Consider the following 19,993-nt stretch of genomic DNA (forward strand, 5'->3'; position numbering starts at 1 on the left):
GAGGGGGGGGGGGAAGGGGGAATGCAAGGCAGACTAAAATGGGTTTGAAGTTTGTGCGTAAATGCCTGGAGCGTGGTAAATAAGGTCGGTGAGCTGCAGGCACAAGTAGCCACATGGGATTATGATACAATGGCAATAATGGAGACCTGGCTCAAACGAGAAATAGGCACTTAATATTCCTGGCTACAATGTAATCAGGAAAGATAGGGTAAAAAAAAATAGGATGGGGTGGCAGTATTGATAAAAGACACTGTTACAGAAGCTGAAATGGACAATGCACTTGAGGGTTCAAAGTCAGAATCTATTTGGTTAGAATTAAGGAACATTAGAGGAGCGATTACACTGCTGGATGTATACTACAGGCCACCAAATCGTGGGCAGGAGATAGAGAAACACATTCCAGAAAAGAAGAACATTAGTGTAGTAATAATGGGGAACTTCCATTATCCGAATATAGACTGGGATAGTAACAGGGTAAAGGGCAGAGAGGGGAGGAATTCCTGAAATGTGTACAAGAGAGCTTTGTTGATCAGTGTGTTTCCAGCCCATCGAGGAAGGAAGCTGTGCTGGATCTAGTTCTGGGGAATGAAGTGGGGCAATTGGAGCATGACTCAGTGGGGGAGCATTTATGAAACAATGATCACAATATTAAGTTTAGAGTAGTTCTGGAAAAGGACAAGGAAAAAATCAAATGTGTGAAAATACTCAACTGGAGAGTGGCTACATTTAGCGAGTTGAAAAGGGATCTGGCTCAGGTGTATTGGAATCAAGCCTGGCAGGGAAAGCTGTAAACGAGCAAAGGGAGCAATGTTCCTGCTAATTTTTGAGGGGTGCACAGCCCCTTTAAGGGGCTACACGGCCCAATCAAAATACCACACATGCCCGGTTTATGCAATTACAACGCCAATGAGCCAGCTGCGTGGGATCTGATGATCGCTGCGTGGCTCAATCATAGAAAGGTTACAGAACAGGAGGCCATTTGGCCCGTCGAGCCCGTCCCGGCTTGAGCAAGAACACCCCACAGCCAGTCCCACTCCCCCGCCCTTTCCCCGTAGCCCGGCAATTCTTTTCTCCCAGGTACTTATCCAATTCCCTTTTGAAAGCTGTGATTGAGTCTGCCTCCACCATCCTCTCAGGCAGCAAAAGACAGGAAAGAGATGAGTAAAAGTGGAGGGCAGAGAAACCAAAGGCAACAAACAAAAAGGGCCACTGAATATAAAAGGGCTGCAGGAGGGGTAAAAACTAAAAATCATGGTTTAAAAACTAGGATGAAAACACTACCTAAATGCACGCAGCATTAGAAATAAAGTAAATGAGTTGACGGCACAAATCATTATAGATGGGTATGATTTGTGCCATTACAGAAACATGGTTGCAAGGTGGCCAAGACTGGGAATTAAATATACAGGGGTATCTGACGATTCAGAAAGATAGGCAAGAATGGAAAGGAGGTGGGGTAGCTCTGTTAATAAAGGATGATATCAGGGCAGTTGTGAAGGATGATATTGGCTCCAATGAACAAAATGTTGAATCATTGTGGGTGGAGATTAGAGATAGTAAGGGGAAAAAGTCACTGGTTGGCGTAGTTTATAGGCCCCCAAATAATAACTTCATGGTGGGGCAGGCAATAATCAAGGGAATAATGGAGGCATGTGAAAAAGGAACGGCAGTAGTTATGGGGGATTTTAAACCTACATATCGATTGGTCAAATCAAATCGCAGGGGGTAGCCTGGAGGAGGAATTCATAGAATGCATACGGGATTGTTTCTTAGAACAGTATGTAACAGAGCCTACAAGGCAGCAAGCCATTTTGGATCTGGTCCTGTGTAACGAGACAGGAAAAATAAACGATCTCCTCGTAAAAGATCCTCTCGGAATGAGTGATCACAATATGGTTAAATTTGTAATACAGATTGAGGATGAGGAAGTTGTGTCAGAAACGAGCGTGCTATGCTTAAACAAAGGGGACTACAGTGGGATAAGGGCAGAGTTGGCTAAAGTAGACTGGAAACAAGGATTAAACGGTGGCACAATTGAGGAACAGTGGAGGACTTTTAAGGAGCTCTTTCATAATGCGCAACAAAAATATATTACAGTGAAAAAGAAGGGCGGCAAGAGAAGAGATAACCAGCCGTGGATAACTAAGGAAATAAAGGAAAGTATCAAATCAAAGACCAATGTGTATAAGGTGGCCAAGGTTAGTGGGAAACTAGAGGATTGGTAAAATTTTAAGCAACAGCAAAAAATGACTAAAAAAACAAGAAAGGGAAGATAGATTACGAAGGTAAACTTGCGCAAAACATAAAATCAGATAGTAAAAGCTTTTACAGATATATAAAACGGAAAAGAGTGACTAAAGTAAATGTTGGTCCCTTAGAAGATGAAAAGGGGGACTTCATAATGGGAAATGTGGAAATGGCTGAGACCTTAAACAATTATTTTGCTTCCGTCTTCACAGTGGAAGACAGAAAAACCATGCCAAAAATTGCTGGTCATAGGAATGTGGGAAGGGAGGACCTTGAGATGATCACTATCACTAGGGCGGTAGTGCTGGACAGACTAATGGGACTGAAGGTAGACAAGTCCCCTGGTCCTGATGAAATGCATCCCAGGGTATTAAAAGAGATGGCGGAAGTTATAGCAGATGCATTTGTTATAATCTACCAAAATTCTCTGGACTCTGGGGAGGTACCAGCGGATTGGAGAGCAGCTAATGTAACGCCTCTGTTTAAAAAAGGGGGCAGGCAAAAGGCAGGTAACTATAGGCCGGTTAGTTTAACATCTGTAGTGGGGAAAATGCTTGAAACTATTAAGGAAGAAATAGCAGGACATCTGGATAGGAATAGTGCAATCAAGCAGACGCAGCATGGATTCATGAAAGGGAAATCATGTTTAACTAACTTACTGGAATTCTTTGAGGATATAACGAGCATGGTGGATAGAGGTGTACCGATGGATGTGGTGTATTTAGATTTCCAAAAGGCATTCGATAAGGTGCCACACAAAAGGTTACTGCAGAAGATAAAGGTAAGCGGAGTCAGAGGAAATGTATTAGCATGGATAGAGAATTGGCTGGCGAACAGAAAGCAGAGAGTCGGGATAAATGGGTCCTTTTCCGGTTGGAAATCAGTGGTTAGCCACAGGGATCAGTACTAGGACCACAACTGTTTACAATATACATAGATGACCTAGAAGAGGGGACAGAGTGTAGTGCAACAAAATTTGCAGATGACACTAAGATTAGTGGGAAAGCGGGTTGTGTAGAGGACTCAGAGAGGCTGCAAGGAGATTTAGATAGGTTAAGCGAATGGGCTAAGGTTTGGCAGATGGAATACAATGTCAGAAAGTGAGAGGTCATCCACCTTGGACAAAAAAAACAGTAAAAGGGAATATTATTTGAATGGGGAGAAATTACAACATGCTGTGGTGCAGAGGGACCTGGGGGTCCTTGTGCATGAATCCCAAAAGGTTAGTTTGCAGGTGCAGCAGGTAATCAGGAAGGCAAATGGAATGTTGGCCTTCATTGCGAGAGGGATGGAGTACAAAAGCAGGGAGGTGTTGCTGCAACTGTATAAGGTATTGGTAAGGCCGCACCTGGAGTACTGCGTGCAGTTTTGGTCACCTTACTTAAGGAAGGATATACTAGCTTTGGAAGGGGTACAGAGACGATTCACTAGGCTGATTCGAGAAATGAGGGGATTACCTTATGATGATAGATTGAGTAGACTGGGTCTTTACTCCTTGGAGTTCAGAAGGATGAGGGGTGATCTTATAGAAATATTTAAAATCATGAAAGGGATAGATAAGATAGAGGCAGAGGGGTTGTTTCCATTGGTGGGGGAGACTAGAACTAGGGGGCACAGCCTCAAAATACGGAGGAGCCAATTTAAAACCGAGTTGAGAAAGAATTTCTTCTCCCAGACGGTTGTGAATCTGTGGAATTCTCTGCCCAAGGAAGTAGTTGAGGCTAGCTCATTGAATGTTTTCAAGTCAAAGATAGATAGATTTTTAAGCAATAAGGGAATTAAGGGTTACGGGGAGAGAGCGGGTAAGTGGAGCTGAGTCCACGACCAGATCAGCCATGATCTTGTTGAATGGCGGAGCAGGCTCGAGGGGCTAGATGGCCTACTCCTGTTCCTAATTCTTATGTTCTTATATTCCAGATCCTAACCACTCGCTGCGTTAAAAAAAGTTTTTTTTTAACATAGTCTTTGGTTCTTCTGCCAATCACCTTAAATCTGTGTCCTCTGGTTCTCGACCCTTCCACCAATGGGAACAGTTTCTCTCTATCTACTCTGTCCAGACCCATGATTTTTCCTCTATCAAATCTCCTCTCAACCTTCTCTGCTCCAGTCTATCCACGTCACTGAAGTCCCTCATCCCTGGAACCATTCTCGTAAATCTTTTCTGCGCCCTCTCTAAGGCCTTCACATCCTTCCTAAAGTGATGCCCAGAATTGGACACAATACTCCAATTGAGGCCGAACCAGTGTTTTATATAGGTTCATCATAATTTCCACGCTTTTGTACTCTATACCTCATGAAGCCTAGGATCCCATAAGTTTTTTTAAACTGTTTTCCCAACTTGCCCTGCCACCTTCAACACCACAATGTATCACTTTGCACTTTTCTGCATTAAATTTCACCTGCCATGCATCAGACCATTCCACTAGCTTATGTCTTCTTGAAGTATATCACTATCCTCCTCACTGTTCACTATACTTCCAAATTTTGTGTCATCTGCAAATTTTGAAATTATGCTCTATACACCCAAATCCAAGTAATTAATATAGATCAAGAAAAGTAGTGATCCCAGTACCGACCCCTGGGGAACACCACTGTATACCTTACTCCAGTCCGAGAAACCACTATTCACCACCAAACAGTGTCACTGAGCCAATTCCGTATCCATGCTGCCACTGTCCCTCTTATTCCATGAGCTTCAGCGTTGCTGCAAGCCTATTATGTGGCACTTTGTTGAACGCCTTTTGGAAATCCATGTACACCACATCAACCACAGTGCCCACATCAACTCTGTTACCTCATCAAAAAACTCCATCAAGTTGGTTAAACACGATTTGCCTTTCACAAATCCGTGCTGGCTTTCCTTAATTAATCCACACTTGTCCAAGTGACTATTAATTTTGTCCCCGATTACAGTTTCTAAAAGCTTCCCCACTTACGAGGTTAAACTGACTGGTCTGCATTTGCTGGCTTTATCCTTACACCCTTTTTTGACAAGGGTGCAACATTTGCAATTCTCCGGTCCTCTGGCACCACCCCTGTAATCTGAAGAGGATTAGAAGATTATGGCCAGTACTGCCACGATTTCTTCCCTCAGCGTCCTAGGATGCCTCCCAACCAATCCTGGTGACTTAACTACTTTTCTAGTACCCCGTCTTTATCAATTCTGATCCCATCCAGTATCTTCTCTACCTCCTCCTTCACCGTCTATGGCAGCAGCATCTTCCTTGGTGAAGACAGATGCAAAGTACTGATCTAGTACCCCACACCCGTACCCTCTGTCTCCATGAGTCTCCTTTTTGGTCCCTAATCGGCCCAACCCATCCTCTTCCTACCCATTTACTATTTATATGCCTATATTAGACTTTTAGCTTACCTTTTATGTTGGCTGTCATTCTATTCTCACACCCTCTCTTATCCCCTCTTATTTTTTTCACTTCTCTGAACTTTCTATATTTAGCCAGATTCTCAGATGTATTCTCGACCTGACATCTGTCATGCGTGCTCTTTTTCTGCTTCATATCCTCTATCCCTTTCATCATCCAGGGAGCTCTGACTTTAGTTGCCCTACCTTTCCCCCTCGTGGGAATGTACCTTGACTGTACCCGAAATATTTCCTCTTTTAAAGGCAGCCCATTGTTCCACTACAGATTTGCCTGCCAATCTTCGATTCCAATTTACCCGGGCCAGATCCGTTCTCATCCCACTGAAATTGGCCTTCCTCCAATTAAGTATTTTTTAACTCTAGATTGCTCCCTGTCCTTTTCCACAGCTAATCTAAACCTTATGATACTATGATCACTGTTCCCTAAATGTTCCCCTACTGACACTTGCTCCACTTGCCCCACCTCATTCCCCAGAACCAGATCCAGCAATGCCTCCCCCCTTGTGGGGCCGGAAACTTACTGATCAAGAAAGTTCTCCTACTTCAGAAATTCTTTCCCTTCTCTGCCCTTTGCTCTCTCTCACTATCCCAGTCTGTATTAGGATAGTTGAAGTCCCCCATTACCACTACTCTATAGGTCTTGCATCTCTCCAAATTTGCTCCTCCTTCAAGGGACCATTGAAGGGAGGTTTTGAAAGACTGGTACTGCAGTCTCTTTACCTTCCTGTGTGACCACTCATATCACCAAGAGTCACAAGAGAGAAGAGTGGTCCAACTTTAAGGTGCTTTTAGTTGACTTTAGGGTGCCAGGAAAATGGTGCGGTGACAGAAATCCATGATCAATGAGTGCCTTTTCTCTTGCTGATGGTCCCGATGGACCCTCTGGAGAGTCAGCAGAATGGGGGCCTGCATTTTACAATGCCTCGGAGGACCCAAGAAAAAACAGGAACATAGATACCATAAGTGCAACTCCCCTCTTTATACTGATAATGTGCCACCGGAATTAGCGCATGTCTGCTGAGGACATATAAGCAGTATAAAAGCACCATTGTAACACCTGCTACTACAGACAGGCACTATGGGTGAATACCGAAAGATCTGATGGACCACCGTTCATGCTGTAAAATACTGTGTATTTCATGCCAAGGCAAAAGCAGCCTACAACATTGAATGTGTTGGGAGTGGGAACTTCCTCCCGTGGCTGGATGTCTGAGACAACGTAAAGATGAAATTGGCAGCAAAGCTTGTTGCTCTCTCTCTCGCTCACCAGCACAACCATGTGTGGTGTGACAACCGCCGAGACTCACGTTTGTACTGATGTATAGCTTCTGCAGCTTCTCTCTGAACGGCCGGAGTTTTGTCATCTGAAATCTCTCCAGGTTATTCATCATCTTCCCGACCTGTCACAGCAGATAAAACAATGGTTACACCCCTTCCATCAGCAAGCTCCTGCTAAAGGCCAGCAAGGATTACAGGAATTCTCCAAGCACTGGGGCCACTGTGAGATCAAAAGTTAATATTTCTTCCAATACGTTTTGCGAATGTTTTTCAGCCTGGACTTTCACTTCTTTTAACGTTTATATAGGCTTTCAAGAACACCCCAACTTACTGTTTACTTGCTTTAAGACAAGGCGCCCTATATGCAAGTTAATATCGTATTTTATGATATTTAGCAACATAAAGGTAGAGGCAACCAGAAAAGTTCAAGATTTGAGGCACAGTGCGCACCATTAGTTGATCTCACCCAAGAGGCTGCCCTTGAGGAACCAGAAATGGGCTCAGTGTTCCTCAGCTGCTGTTGGGAGGGTAATGAGGATTCATGTTCCTGACCATTATCCAATGACAAATACCTGGAATACTCTGTGCAGAAAATCCTCGAGGATAGGGCTGAACTCAGCTGCAATGCACCCCATGGTCAAATAGCCTGTCGACACTCACTGGCTAGGCTCACATGAAAAATGGTCATTTATGTGAGGTAGGAGGGGGTTGCTAGTGCCCATGAAGCTGCACCACAGTGAGAATCAGCACCTTCAGGAGCAGCAAGCTGATTAAGGAAATGCACGTGGTGGCTGATGTGCAAAGGCCACCCCACGTTAAAAAAATCCACACACAGGCATCTTCCACCCGTCAGGATGGAGTTCGGGACCTGGAATATTAGGTCCTTTATTGAAACACCTGTGAACTCATCCCTTTTTGGCGTGGAAGCAAGTCATCCTCGATACGAGGGATTGCCTATGATGATGATGATGATGATGGAAATGCACAGAAAAGTTTTTCTGTGGAAGTTATTATGCAGACAATTCCCACATTGAGAAGTTAAACTGTCTGGGCGCTCTCAGTAATCTAACCACATCAGCAGCACATGCGGCATTAGTCAATCTGCAACACTGCTCCTTTATTCTTCCTTCTTACATTTTTGCAATAGACAAAAGGAAAAGATCCCAATACTGAGAAACAGGGAACACTTTTTCCATTCAGGGTCAATCTCTCCCACCAGGTCAGCTACAGCAGTTAGATAGAGTCACATTCCCTCCACTTTGCTCCAGCATATACCAGAGTCCCCTCAGAAGAGCACCTTCAACTACAACTGCAATTTTCTATTTTTTTTTTAATACTAGCCACCTTGTGGCCTTTCTAATGGAGTTTGCAAATTTAGTGCCAAATCCAGGCAGTTGTGAAATCTGGATCCTTGCCCATAAGGAACCTGGCTTTATACTATCCATAATTAAAACAATAAATACTGCAAATATACAGCAGCTCATTCAATATCTGGAAAGAAAAAATAACTACCTTAGGTAGTTTAAAGACAGATTCTGGTACAACATGAATACAGTGAAACAAGTTTTAAGGTGGGCACAGGCTGGTTTAAAAGGAGAGTACACGCAGGGGATATGGAGAAGTAAAATAAAAAACAGAAGTAGAAAACATGATGACTAGGAGTTGGGAATAGAATAGGATAAAACCTTCTTTTAATTTCTTCAAGGTTGGATCCATGGAAATATTTTATCACAATGAAAAGCATTAACTAATTTTTTTTTTTTTAAATGAGCAAACATATCCCGTTAGTTATCAGCTAGTAATAGGTCTTGGGTAAAATTTCTGATTCGTTTCAGAATTTGAAAATTTAACATACTCCTAAGTGAATATGGTTTTTAAAACCTAATGCCTATGATGCTTTTAGCTCCCAAAACAGTGCATAGACTGAGCGGTATTAAAGTTGGTGTAGACTGCTGGCCTTAACTCTTTCTAACACGAGGAGGACCTGACCAAACTCACCTTCTCCTCAAGGAATGGCGTGTTAACAGGAAAGCAGGACCAGAAGTGCCTCAATAACTCTGCTACAGCCACGTACAAGTGTTTGAGTTCCATCTGGACATCACTTGGCACCATCTCTGCAACAAAGGCAACACAAAGTGAGCAAAGCACAACTTAAGGTTCCCAGGGTCACACACCTTTAACTGGCGTGAAATAAGGCTAGAGTTACCGACCCTCCCAGATTGGCTGGGATTATTGCAAAACTGAGGATCAATCTCCTGGGCACTGTAACGATGCTTTGTGCCTGCGCACCTCAAGTCAGTATTTGCATTTCCTGGCCCCATGATCCAAACTGCCTACCTGCTGCTTGAAGAACATGCCAGTCATCATTCTCAACCATTTCTTGCCTCCCATTCCCATAAGCAATCTGGAATTTCCTCATAGCTGGTCTTGCCTGGTCACTGTAACTTTGCCGGAAATATGGCTCGCTGCACTTTTTGGTGAAATTACAGCGTGGACCAGCCATGAGGAAATTTCCTGCCTGTTTTGAGAATTTCAAAACTCTTGCCTTTCTGACCAGCAGCCGGTGTCTGGTAAGTGAAAATAAACAGTAACTTCAACAAAGGAATCCTCCTGGAATGTGTTCACTTTCTTAGTATTGCACAATTGCAAAAGCTTAAATTCTGTAACCTCCTGTATAACTTGGAACTCTCATAATAGTCTGCAGACATTTTAAAATAGTGGAGTAATACAAAAAAAGCTGCCAGCAATGTATAGAATCATCGAAGCTTATAGCACAGAAGGCCATTCAAGTCTGTGCTGGCCAGCTTAATCCCACTTTCCAACTCTCAGTCCGTAGCCTTGTAGGTAATGGTAATTCAAGTGCACAGCCAAGTGCGTTGAGGATTACTGTCTCAAGCACCCGTTCAGGTAATGAGCTCCCTACCCCCATCACCCTTTGGGTGAAAAGAATGTTCAACTCCTCTCTAATCCTTCCACCAATTACTTTAAATCTATGCCCACTGGTTATTGTCCTCACTGCTAAGGGAAATAGTTCATTCCTATCCACTCTCTCTCGGCCCCTCATAATTTTAAACACCTCAATTAAATCTCCCCTCAGCCTATCCAATCTTTCCTCATAACTAAAATTCTCCAGTCCTGGCAACGTCTTCGTAAATCATCTCTGTACCCTCTCTAGTGCAATCACATCTTTCCTGGAGTGCGGTGACCAGAACTGCACGCAGTACTCTAGCTGTGGCCTAACCAGTGTTTTATACAGTTCAAGCATAACCTCCCTGGCTCTTTTATTCTGTGCCTCAGCTAATAAAAGAAAGTATCCTGTATATCTTCTTAACCACCTCATCTACCCGTGCTGCTACTGTGTAGGAGGAGCAATGCTTCTTTCATGGGTACATTCAATCATGAATCTTGACATCTATGATTTAGTGTCTTTTAATTGCACTTTTGTTCCAATTAGTTATGACCAGAGATGGATATAACAATTTGAAAATGGAGCAATCATGATTTAATGGACATGCTCAAGCTTACCATCATTCTGGAGTTGATAAATTAAATAGAGTGGAAATTTTCAGATGGACTTTGGTGGGGGGGGGGGGGGGGGGGTTAAATCTGTAGGCAATGATGATTTTCCACTTGGCATAACAGTAAGGGTTGCCAACCTGCCCAAATTGTCCCGGAGTCACCAGGAACTGAAGATTGATCACCCGGACACTGCTGACTATCCGGGAGAAAAGTACTTCCCATTTGCAGTTCGTACCCTCTGTACTTTCACCCCCAACCATCATACTTGCCTCCAATGTTCTCTCTAATTTTTTTTGGTACTGAGTGTGACCTTTTTGTCCGTGAGCAAATTTTACAGCAATAACACCTACTTAAAAGCATATATACAGTAATGCCATATTGTCACCCCACCCTCTCAAATCTACACAACTTTAACATAACTTCTCTGCTTTTCTGAACCCGACTGTTCGCAACCTTGGTGTCATATTTGACCCTGAAATAAGCTTTCGACCACATATTCGCAGCATAACCAAGACCGCCTATTTCCACCTCTGTAATATCGCTTGTCTCCGCCCTTGCCTCAGCTCATCCGCTGCTGAATCCCTCATTCATGCCTTTGTTACCTGTAGACTTGACTATTCCAACGTTCTCCTGGCTAGCCTCCCACATTCTACCCTACGTAAACTGGAGGTGATCCAAAACTCAGCTGCCCGTGTCCTAACTCGCACCAAGTCCCGCTCACCCATCACTCCCTGTGCTCACTGACCTACATTGGCTTCCGGTTAAGCAATGCCTCGATTTCAAAATTCTTATCCTCATTTTCAAATCCCTCCATAGCCTTGCCTCCCCTCCCTATCTATCTGTAATCTCCTCCAGCTCCCCCACCCCAAGATGTCTGCGCTTCTCGAATTCTGCCCTCTTGAGCATCCCCGATTATAATCGCCCCACCACTGGTGGCGTGCCTTCTGTTGCCTGGGCCCCAAGCTCGAACTCCCTCCCTAAACCTCTCCGTCTCTCTTTCCTCCTTCAAGACGCTCCTTAAAACCTACCTCTTTGACCAAGCTTTTAGTCACCTGCACTAATTTCTACTTATGCAGTTCGGTGTCAAATTTTTATCTCAATACTCCAGTGAAGCGCCTTGGGAAGTTTCACTACGTTAAAGGCGCTATATAAATGTTTTGAATTCTATTCCTCTAGAAATGAACCCGTGCTTCTGTGCTTCTATACATTGCTGGCAGCTTTTTTTGTATTATTCCACTGTTTTAAAATGTCTACAGACTATTATGAGAGTTCAGAATTATACAGAAGGTTACAGAATTTAAGCTTTAGCAATTGTGCAATATTAACAAAGTGAACACATTCCAGAAGCATTCCTTCGTTTTTAGCCTGCGTTGCTACTTTTAATGATTTGTGAATCTATATCCCGCGATCCCTTTGCATCTTTACTCTACTTAGACTCTTATTTTCCAAGAGTTGATAGCCTCCTTATTTCTCCTACCAAAATACACCGCCTCACACTTATCTATATTGAAATTAATTTGTCATTTACATGCCCATTGTGCAAGTTTGTTTACAGTAGAATTAATTCAAAGCTTTTATTTAGACATGTAAAAACTTTTGTTTTTAATTACTTGTCAGAAATGACTGCGATATAAATTAACTGCGTAATAATGCATGACACTTCAGAAACGCTCGGTTACACCGTTACGCAACAAACAATTCAAAAGCCCAAGGCGAGCTGAAAGAGGCACATCTATTCGTCTTGGTCGTGGTCCAGTGGCAAGCGGGTCCAAGATGACTGGAGACCAGGCTTTACTGTATGAGCCTAGTTGCCGACGGTGGGATGTGAGCCGTAAGCTCGGCACTGAGCAGAGCCCTTCGGTGAGATGGTGAGCGAGCGGAGGCATGGAGTGGTGGAGAGAGATTGGAGGTAATGCTTCCCTCTCCCAGGTATCAGCTCCTGACTGAGGGCAGGCATTGGGATGGCCAGAGGTCCACTTGGTGGAAGGAGGAGAGGTCAGAGTGGCCACTGCCATTATGCGCACCACGTGCTCGCCAGGGGCTCCGCAGTTGAGTGGGGCCAGCGGCTCTGCTAAGCCCGTGTGGTGGCCGGAGTGCAACGGCCACCCCACGTTAAAAGAACTCACGCACGGGCATCTTCCACCCTTCAAAATGAAGCTCGTGACCTGGAGCGTCAGGACCCTCGTGGACAAGCCCAACAGCGACAGACCAGAACGCCGCACCGCCATCGTTGCCCAGGAACTTAAGACATTTCGACATCGCTGCCCTAAGAGAGACCCGGCGGGTAGGGGAAGGCCAGCTCAAAGAACAAGGTGGTGGTTACAGCACCCTCTGGAAAGGCAAACCAGAGGAAGAACACCGCCTCCATGGAGTTGGTTTTGCTATCAAGAACAAGCTGGTGGGCCACCTCAGAGACTCCCCCCTCCAGGATAAGCGAACATCTCATGACTCTCTCGTTCACTCTATCCCGGAACCAGTGCGCCACAGTTATCAATGCGTACGCCCCAATACGTGACACAACAGATGAGCCAAAGAGGAATTCTGCTCCCGCCTCGAACAATCCCTGTCCCGAGTCCCAACGGGTGACAAGCTGATCCTCCTCGGCGGTTTCAACGCCAGAGTCGGTAAGGACACAGACCTCCTGGGGGGGGTGTGATCGGCAGAGGGGGGGGAAGGGAAAACCAACTCCAGCGGTACCCTGCTCCTGACAAAATGCCTAGAACACGACCTTGTCATCACCAACACCTTGTTCCGCCAGAGGGACAAGTACAAGGCATCGTGGCAACACGCTCGCTCCAAACACTGGCACTTGCTCAACTAAGTCATCGCCTGAACGAGGGACGGCAAGGTCGTGCGCATCACCCACACCATGACAGGAGCCTATGATGATGGTGATGATCTATTCGTGCAATTTGAATTAAATTTAAAGTTTTCAACGTATTAGCCCATCCCTCACGTCACTATAGCAACGGCTGCACAAGCAGCGGCTTCCCTATGGTGCTGACTATTGTGTTCCTAACACAGATGAGGCTGCACACAAGGAGGTTAAAGTAACAGTGACTTCAGTCTTTATTAAGACACTCCAGAGTGAGGAACAGGCCTTCGGGGCCGGCTTAGATACAGTGCTCCCAAGGGATGCTGGTAACCCTTGGGACTTCAGGGGATGCGCTCCCTGGTGGCGGAACATGGAAGTGCATGCTTTACAGATACACATCACTTTCTCTCTCCCCCCCCTCCCCCCCCCACCAAGTCAAAGTGAAAACGATTTACAAGGTGAGGCGGTCGGGAGCTTTTTTTTCCCCAGGTGGATCGACTTTGTACAAATGTCTGTTCTGGTGTGTTGGCTGTGCCCTCGCTGGGCTGGCGTGTTGTTGGCCCTGCAGGGCTGCTGGGTGAGCCTGGCCTTGCTGGGTTGTTGGGCGTCATAGGTTCAATTTCCTGGTCCGGGTGGTGTCGTTGATCCTTTGGGTGTGTGTTGTGGGCTCGAAAAAGGTGGTGTCTGCTGTGGGTTGTTCAGGGCAGTCTGTGAACCGCAGCCTCGTTTGGTCCAGGTGCTTTCTGCAAATTTGTCGATTGTCTAGTTTGATTACCAACACCCTATTCCCTTCTTTAGCCATCACCGTGCCCACGATCCACTTTGGACCATGTCCATAGTTTAGCACATACACAGGGTCATTCAGATCAATTTCCTGTGATAGTGGTGGGACCATAGTTTACATTTTGTTGCTGCCGCCTGCTCTCTACCTGATCATGCAGGCTGGGGTGAACCAGCGAGAGTCTGGTTTTAAGTATCCTTTTGATGAGTAGCTCAGCCGGGGGCACCCGTGCGAGTGAGTGGGGTCTCGTGCGGTAGCTGAGCAGTAGTCGGGACAGGCAGGTTTGGAGTGAGTCTTGTGTGACTTGTTTGAGGCTCGGTTTGATTGTTTGTACTGCCCTCTCTGCCTGCCCATTGGAGGTTGGTTTAAACGGGGCCAAGGTGACATGTTTGATCCCATTGCGGGTCATGAATTCTTTAAATTTGGCACTGGTGAAACATGGCCCGTTGTCACTGACCAGTATGTCAGGCAGGCCATGGGTGGCAAACATGGTTTTCGGGCTTTCAATGGTGGCGGTGGCGGTGCTTCCCGACATTATTTCACATTCAATCCATTTTGAAAAAGCATCCAGCACCACCAGGAACATTTTACCGAGAAACGGGCCCGCATAGTCGACATAGATCCTTGACCATGGTCTGGAGGGCCAGGACCACAAACTTAGTGGTGTCTCTCTGGGCGCGTTGCTCAACTGAGCACACACGCTGCATTGCCGTACACAGTTCTCTAAGTCAGAGTAGATACTGGGCCACCACACGTGGGATCTGGCTATCGCTTTCATCATTACTATACCCGGGTGTGTGCTGTGGAGATCTGAGATGAACGTCTCCCTGCCCTTTTTGGGTAGCACTACGCGGTTACCAAACAACAGGCAGTCTGTCTGAATGGACAGCTTGTCCTTGCACCACTGGAACGGCTTGATTAGCTCTTGCATTTCAATGGGGATGCTGGCCCAGCTCCCATGCAGTACACAGTTTTTTTTACTAGGGGCAGATGATCTTGGCTGGTCCAAGTCCTAATCTGGCGGGCCGTGACAGGTGATTTATAATTTTCAAACGCTTCCATGGCCATCAACAAGTCTGTGGGCTGTGCCACCATCAACAAGTTTGCAGGCTGCGCCATTTCCACCCCCGTGGTGGGCAATGGTAGCCGACTGAGAGCATCCGCAAAGTTCTCGATGCCTGGCCTGTGGTGGATGGTATAGTTATATGCTGATAGCGCGAGTGCCCACCTTTGTATGCGGGCTGAGGCATTAGTATTTATCCCCTTGTTTGCAGCGAACAGGGATATGAGGGACTTGTGATGGGTTTGCAGCTCAGATTTGAGGCCAAACAGGTACTGATGCATTTTCTTTACCCTGAACACCCATGCTAATGCCTCTTTCTCAATCATGCTGTAGGCCCTCTCAGCCTTAGACAAGCTCCTGGAGGCATAGGCGACAGGTTGCAACTTCCCCGCAACGTTAGCTTGTTGTAATACACACCCGACTCCGTACGATGACGCATCACATGCTAGCACAAGTCCTTTGCATGGATTATACAATACAAGCAGCTCGTTGGAGCATAAAATGTTTCCGGCTTTCTCAAAAGCAATTACTTGTTTTTTTACCCCATACCCAAGTCCTCACCTTTACGCAATAACACATGCAAGAGGGTGCTTAACCCCGGTAGGAAGTTACCAAAATAGTCGGAATCCCAGGAACGACCGCAGCTCCGTGACCTTCTGTGGCCTGGGCGCGTTCCTGATAGCCTCAGTCTTGGCGCCTGCGGGCCGAATGCCGTCCGTCGCGATCTTTCTCCCCAAAAACTCCACTTCTGTTGCCATGAAGACGCATTTTGACCTCTTCAGCCGCAGCCCTACGCGATCCAGTCGGTGGAGGACCTCCTCCAGGTTTTGTAGGTGCTCGACCTGTAACCAATATGTCGTCCTGAAAAACCACCGTGCGTTGTATCGACTTGAGTAGGCTCTCCATGTTTCTCTGGAAGATCGCTGCAGCCGACCGAATTCCAAACGGGCATCTGTTGTAGATGAACGGTCCCTTGTGCGTGTTGATACAGGTGAGGCCCTTCGAAGACTCCGAGCTTCTGAGTCATGTAGGCCAAAGTCAGGTCGAGCTTGGTGAACGTCTTGCCTCCTACCAGCGTCGCAAATAGGTCGTTTGCCTTAGGTAGCGGGTATTGGTCCTGTAGCGAGAAACGATTAATAGTTGCTTTATAATCGGCGCAAATCCTGACCGTGCCATCACTTTTGAGTACTGGAACAATCAGGCTGGCCCGCTCGCTGAATTCCACTGCGGAGATGATGCCCTCACATTGCAGCCTGTCCAGCTCGATTTCCACTCTCTCCCTCACATCTGCAATGCCAACAAGGTGTGAATTGCCTTGCATTTATCCTTTGTTGGGGACGGAGTCATCTGGGTCACCTGAGGCCTGCTGGCAGTTGCAGACTCGTGGGTTCTGCCCTGTACATTTCTGCTCACAAACACAGTTCCAGTTAATTTATGAACATTGCTAGCACTTGTGTGCCGAGAGATTTATTTGGTGGACATAAACACCTGTGCTACCGCAATGGCCTTACTGAGGGTCGGTGTCTCTACAGTCAAAAGTTTTCGTAGGATGGTCTCATGGACAATGCCCAGTACAAAAAAGTCTGAGCATCTGCTCCAGGTAGCCATCAAACTCACATTGTCCTGCAAGTCGCCTTAGCTCGGCGACGTAGCTCACCACTTCCTGACCTTCAGATCGCTGGCACATGTAGAACCGATACCTCGCCATCAGCACGCTCTCCCTCGGGTTAAGATGCTCCAGAACCAGTGTACACAGCTCCTCATATGACTTCTGTGGGTTTCACCAGAGCCAGAAGATTCTTCATGAGGCTGTAGGTCGGTGCCCCGCAGACCATGAGGAGGACTGCTCTCCTTTTTGCAGCGCTTCCTTCTCCATCCAGCTCGTTGGCTACAAAGTACTGGTCTAGCCGTTTGACATAGGCTTCCCAGTCCTCACCCTCCGAGAACTTCTCCAGGATGTCCACAGTTTGCTGCATCTTTGCGTTGGATTTGTATACTCGTCGCCAGTTATTGTGTTCCTAACACAGATGAGGCTGCACATAGGTAGATTAAAGTAACCGTGACCTCAGTCTTTATTAAGACACTCCAGTACAATGCTCCCAAGGGATGCTGGGATCCCTTGGGACTTCAGGGGGATGTGCTCCCTGGTGGCGGAACATGGGAGTGCATGCTTTACAGATACACAACATCGACGTGCTGTATGTCCACATAAGTAATTACAATATCATAATGTAACCAGACAACAAAAATATAACGTGTAGTTCTTTAGTTCACAGCATTAAAAATTGAACAAAACTGGTGTCCATATTTCCAACTTCAATCATTTCCATTAATATTGCGGAGAAGGTCTTATAAGGGAGGTCTTACTGCAGTTGTACAGGGCCTAGGTGAGGCCACACCTTGAATATTGTGTACAGTTTCGGTCTCCTAATCTGAGGAAGGACATTCTTGCTATTGAGAGTGCGCAGCAAAGGTTCACCAGACTGATTCCTGGGATGGCAGGACTGACATACGAGGAGAGACTGGATTGGCTAGGCTTATATTCACTGGAGTTTAGAAGAATGAAAGGGGATCTCATAGCAACATGTAAAATTCTGACAGGATTGGACAGGTTAGATGCAGGAAGAATGTTCCCATTGCTGGGGAGTTCCAGAACCAGGGGTCACATCCTAAGGTTAAGGGGTAAGCCATTTAGGACCGAGATGAGGAGAAACTTCTTCACTCGGAGAATTGTGAACCTGTGGAATTCTCTACCACAGAAAGTTGTTGAGGCCAGTTTGTTAGATATATTTAAAAGGGAGTTAGATATGGCCCTTACGGCTAAAGGGATCAAGGGGTATGGAGAGAAAGCAGGAATGGGGTACTGAAGTTGCATGATCAGCCATGATCATATTGAATGGTGATGCAGGGTCGAAGGGCCGAATGGCCTACTCCTGCACCTATTTTCTTTGTTTCTATGTAAACACTGTCTTCTTGAATCAGCTGTCAGAAATGCAGCATTTATTCACAAGTGCAAAAAACACACACATAATGGGCCCAAGTTTCCACATGATTCGCGCCTGATTTTTAGGAGCAACTAGTGGAGAACGGACTATTTTAGAAATCGCAATTCTCCACATTTTTTTTTCTGCATTTCTAGTCAGGTAGAACAGTTCTAGTTTAGAACAGAATTTTTTCTTCTAAAGGGGGCGCGTCCGGCCACTGACGCCTGATTTGAAAGTTTCCACAGTGAAAATGTACTCCAAACTAAAGTAGAATGGAGCAAGTGAAGATTTTTGTAGAACTGAAAAAACCTGTTCTACACATTAAAAAATCAGGCGCAGGTTACAAATTAGGCGTCCAGAACGAGGTGGGGGGGGAAGGGAAGTCATTAAATTCGACAATAAATCCTTATTTATACTTCTACAAATATTATACAAATAAATCTAACCTGAATAAACATTTATAAGCCAAGAAAAGATTAAATAAACCATCTTCCTACCTGTGTGAAAGTGCTTCAGCCAGGGAGAATTCTGCAGCTGTTCGTGCCGCTGAGAGAGAGAGAGAGAGAGAGAGAGAGAGAGAGAGGGAGGGAGAGAGCGCGGGGGGGTGGTGAGGAGAGAGAGAGAGCGGGGGGGGGTGAGGAGAGAGGGGGGGGGGGGGAGGGGAACAGGAGCGCGGGTCGGGTCAGCCGGGGGGGGGGGGGGGAGCGGGTTTCGGGGCGAGGGGGAGCGGGTGTCGTGTCTCAGCGGGGGTCGGAGCGGGTGTCGGGGGGAGCGGGTCTCGGGTTGGGGCGGGGGGAGCGGGTGTCTGGTCGGCGGGGGGGGGGGGGAGGAGCAGGAGCTGGCCGTGGGAGGAGCCTTATTCACGCAGCCCCAGTGAGGCCATTCAGCCAGGGCTAGGGGCTGCGTGCTTCGGGCCCCTCCCACACAGTTCGGCGCCTGGAGCTACTGCACTTACGTGCCGACTGTAGCGCGCATGTGCAGAGGTCCCGGCACTGTGGCTCCGCCCCCCCACACAGCTTGTGCTGGCTGCGCCGAGGGCCAGAAGACCTGTAAGTAGGTGGAGAATACCGAGGATTTTTTTAGGTGCCATTTTAGGCGCGAAAAACGGGCGCCCAGCTCGGAGGGGCGCCCGTTTTCTTTCTTGTGGCAACTTGGGCCCAATGAGTCATCGAATTAAAAATAAAAGGAGAAGCTGTGATTTAACAGAAACAAAGTCATCTTTCCTCTTGGACAGGAGAACCAATCAGATTGACTTGGAAATGTTTACCAATATGTTGACGTAAAGATGTTATTATAAGCGAAATTCGTAAATTATTTTTCTCTCAAACATTCTCCATAATATTAATCCCTGCTCTTTTCAAGAAAAGTGTTGCATTATTTTAGGTACTTCCCAATTAAATAGTGGGAAACAAACTTCATTGAATTCTCAATTTTTAATCTCCTATTTCAAACATTTATACCAAATCAAAATTATACATTAGTTTAATTGAAGTATTTTCTGTGTCTCAATAAACAAAGTAGTTTCTTCTAAAGTAGCTTCCTGCAATTTTTATACATCATTACGTAACTCGTGTTTCTATTAATACTCCATCAAACGTTTACAAGGAAATCTTTATTTACATTATTCCTGGGACTTGTTAGCACTATAGAACGACAGACAAAATAAAATGGTGCGCCTTTTTCCCCTTTTTTGGTTCTCTTCCTAAACATCTTAATGATGTATTTAAGTCAATCAAAAAATAATATGCAACTCCTACAAATCCTCCCCTGCCCTCCCCTTCCCTACCCCAGCAGCACGGTTGCATGTTTGTGTAGTTACTCACTTGTCGATTGTTCCAAATCAGAGAGAGAAATTTCAATGTTAAAATATTTTAAGCATTTCAGACCCTCTTTAAAAGCGTTTTGTCTTCAAGACCTAGTTGAA

General features: G+C 45.9%; 1 protein-coding gene across 2 annotated transcripts in view; it reads right to left on the bottom strand.

The window, feature by feature from the left end:
• The window catches only part of gtf2h1 (general transcription factor IIH, polypeptide 1), a 95,693-nt gene that overhangs the window by 9,878 nt on the left and 65,822 nt on the right, over positions 1–19,993 (bottom strand). For both annotated transcript variants that reach the window (XM_070898656.1, XM_070898657.1), the window contains 2 exons: positions 8,906–9,021; positions 6,937–7,029 (listed from right to left, as the gene is read on the bottom strand). In XM_070898656.1, the coding sequence (XP_070754757.1) occupies positions 6,937–7,029; positions 8,906–9,021 (209 nt within the window). The remainder of the gene's footprint in view (positions 1–6,936; positions 7,030–8,905; positions 9,022–19,993) is intronic.

This window comes from Pristiophorus japonicus, chromosome 14 (genome assembly GCF_044704955.1).
Source record: "Pristiophorus japonicus isolate sPriJap1 chromosome 14, sPriJap1.hap1, whole genome shotgun sequence".
NCBI classification, from domain to species: domain Eukaryota; kingdom Metazoa; phylum Chordata; class Chondrichthyes; family Pristiophoridae; genus Pristiophorus; species Pristiophorus japonicus.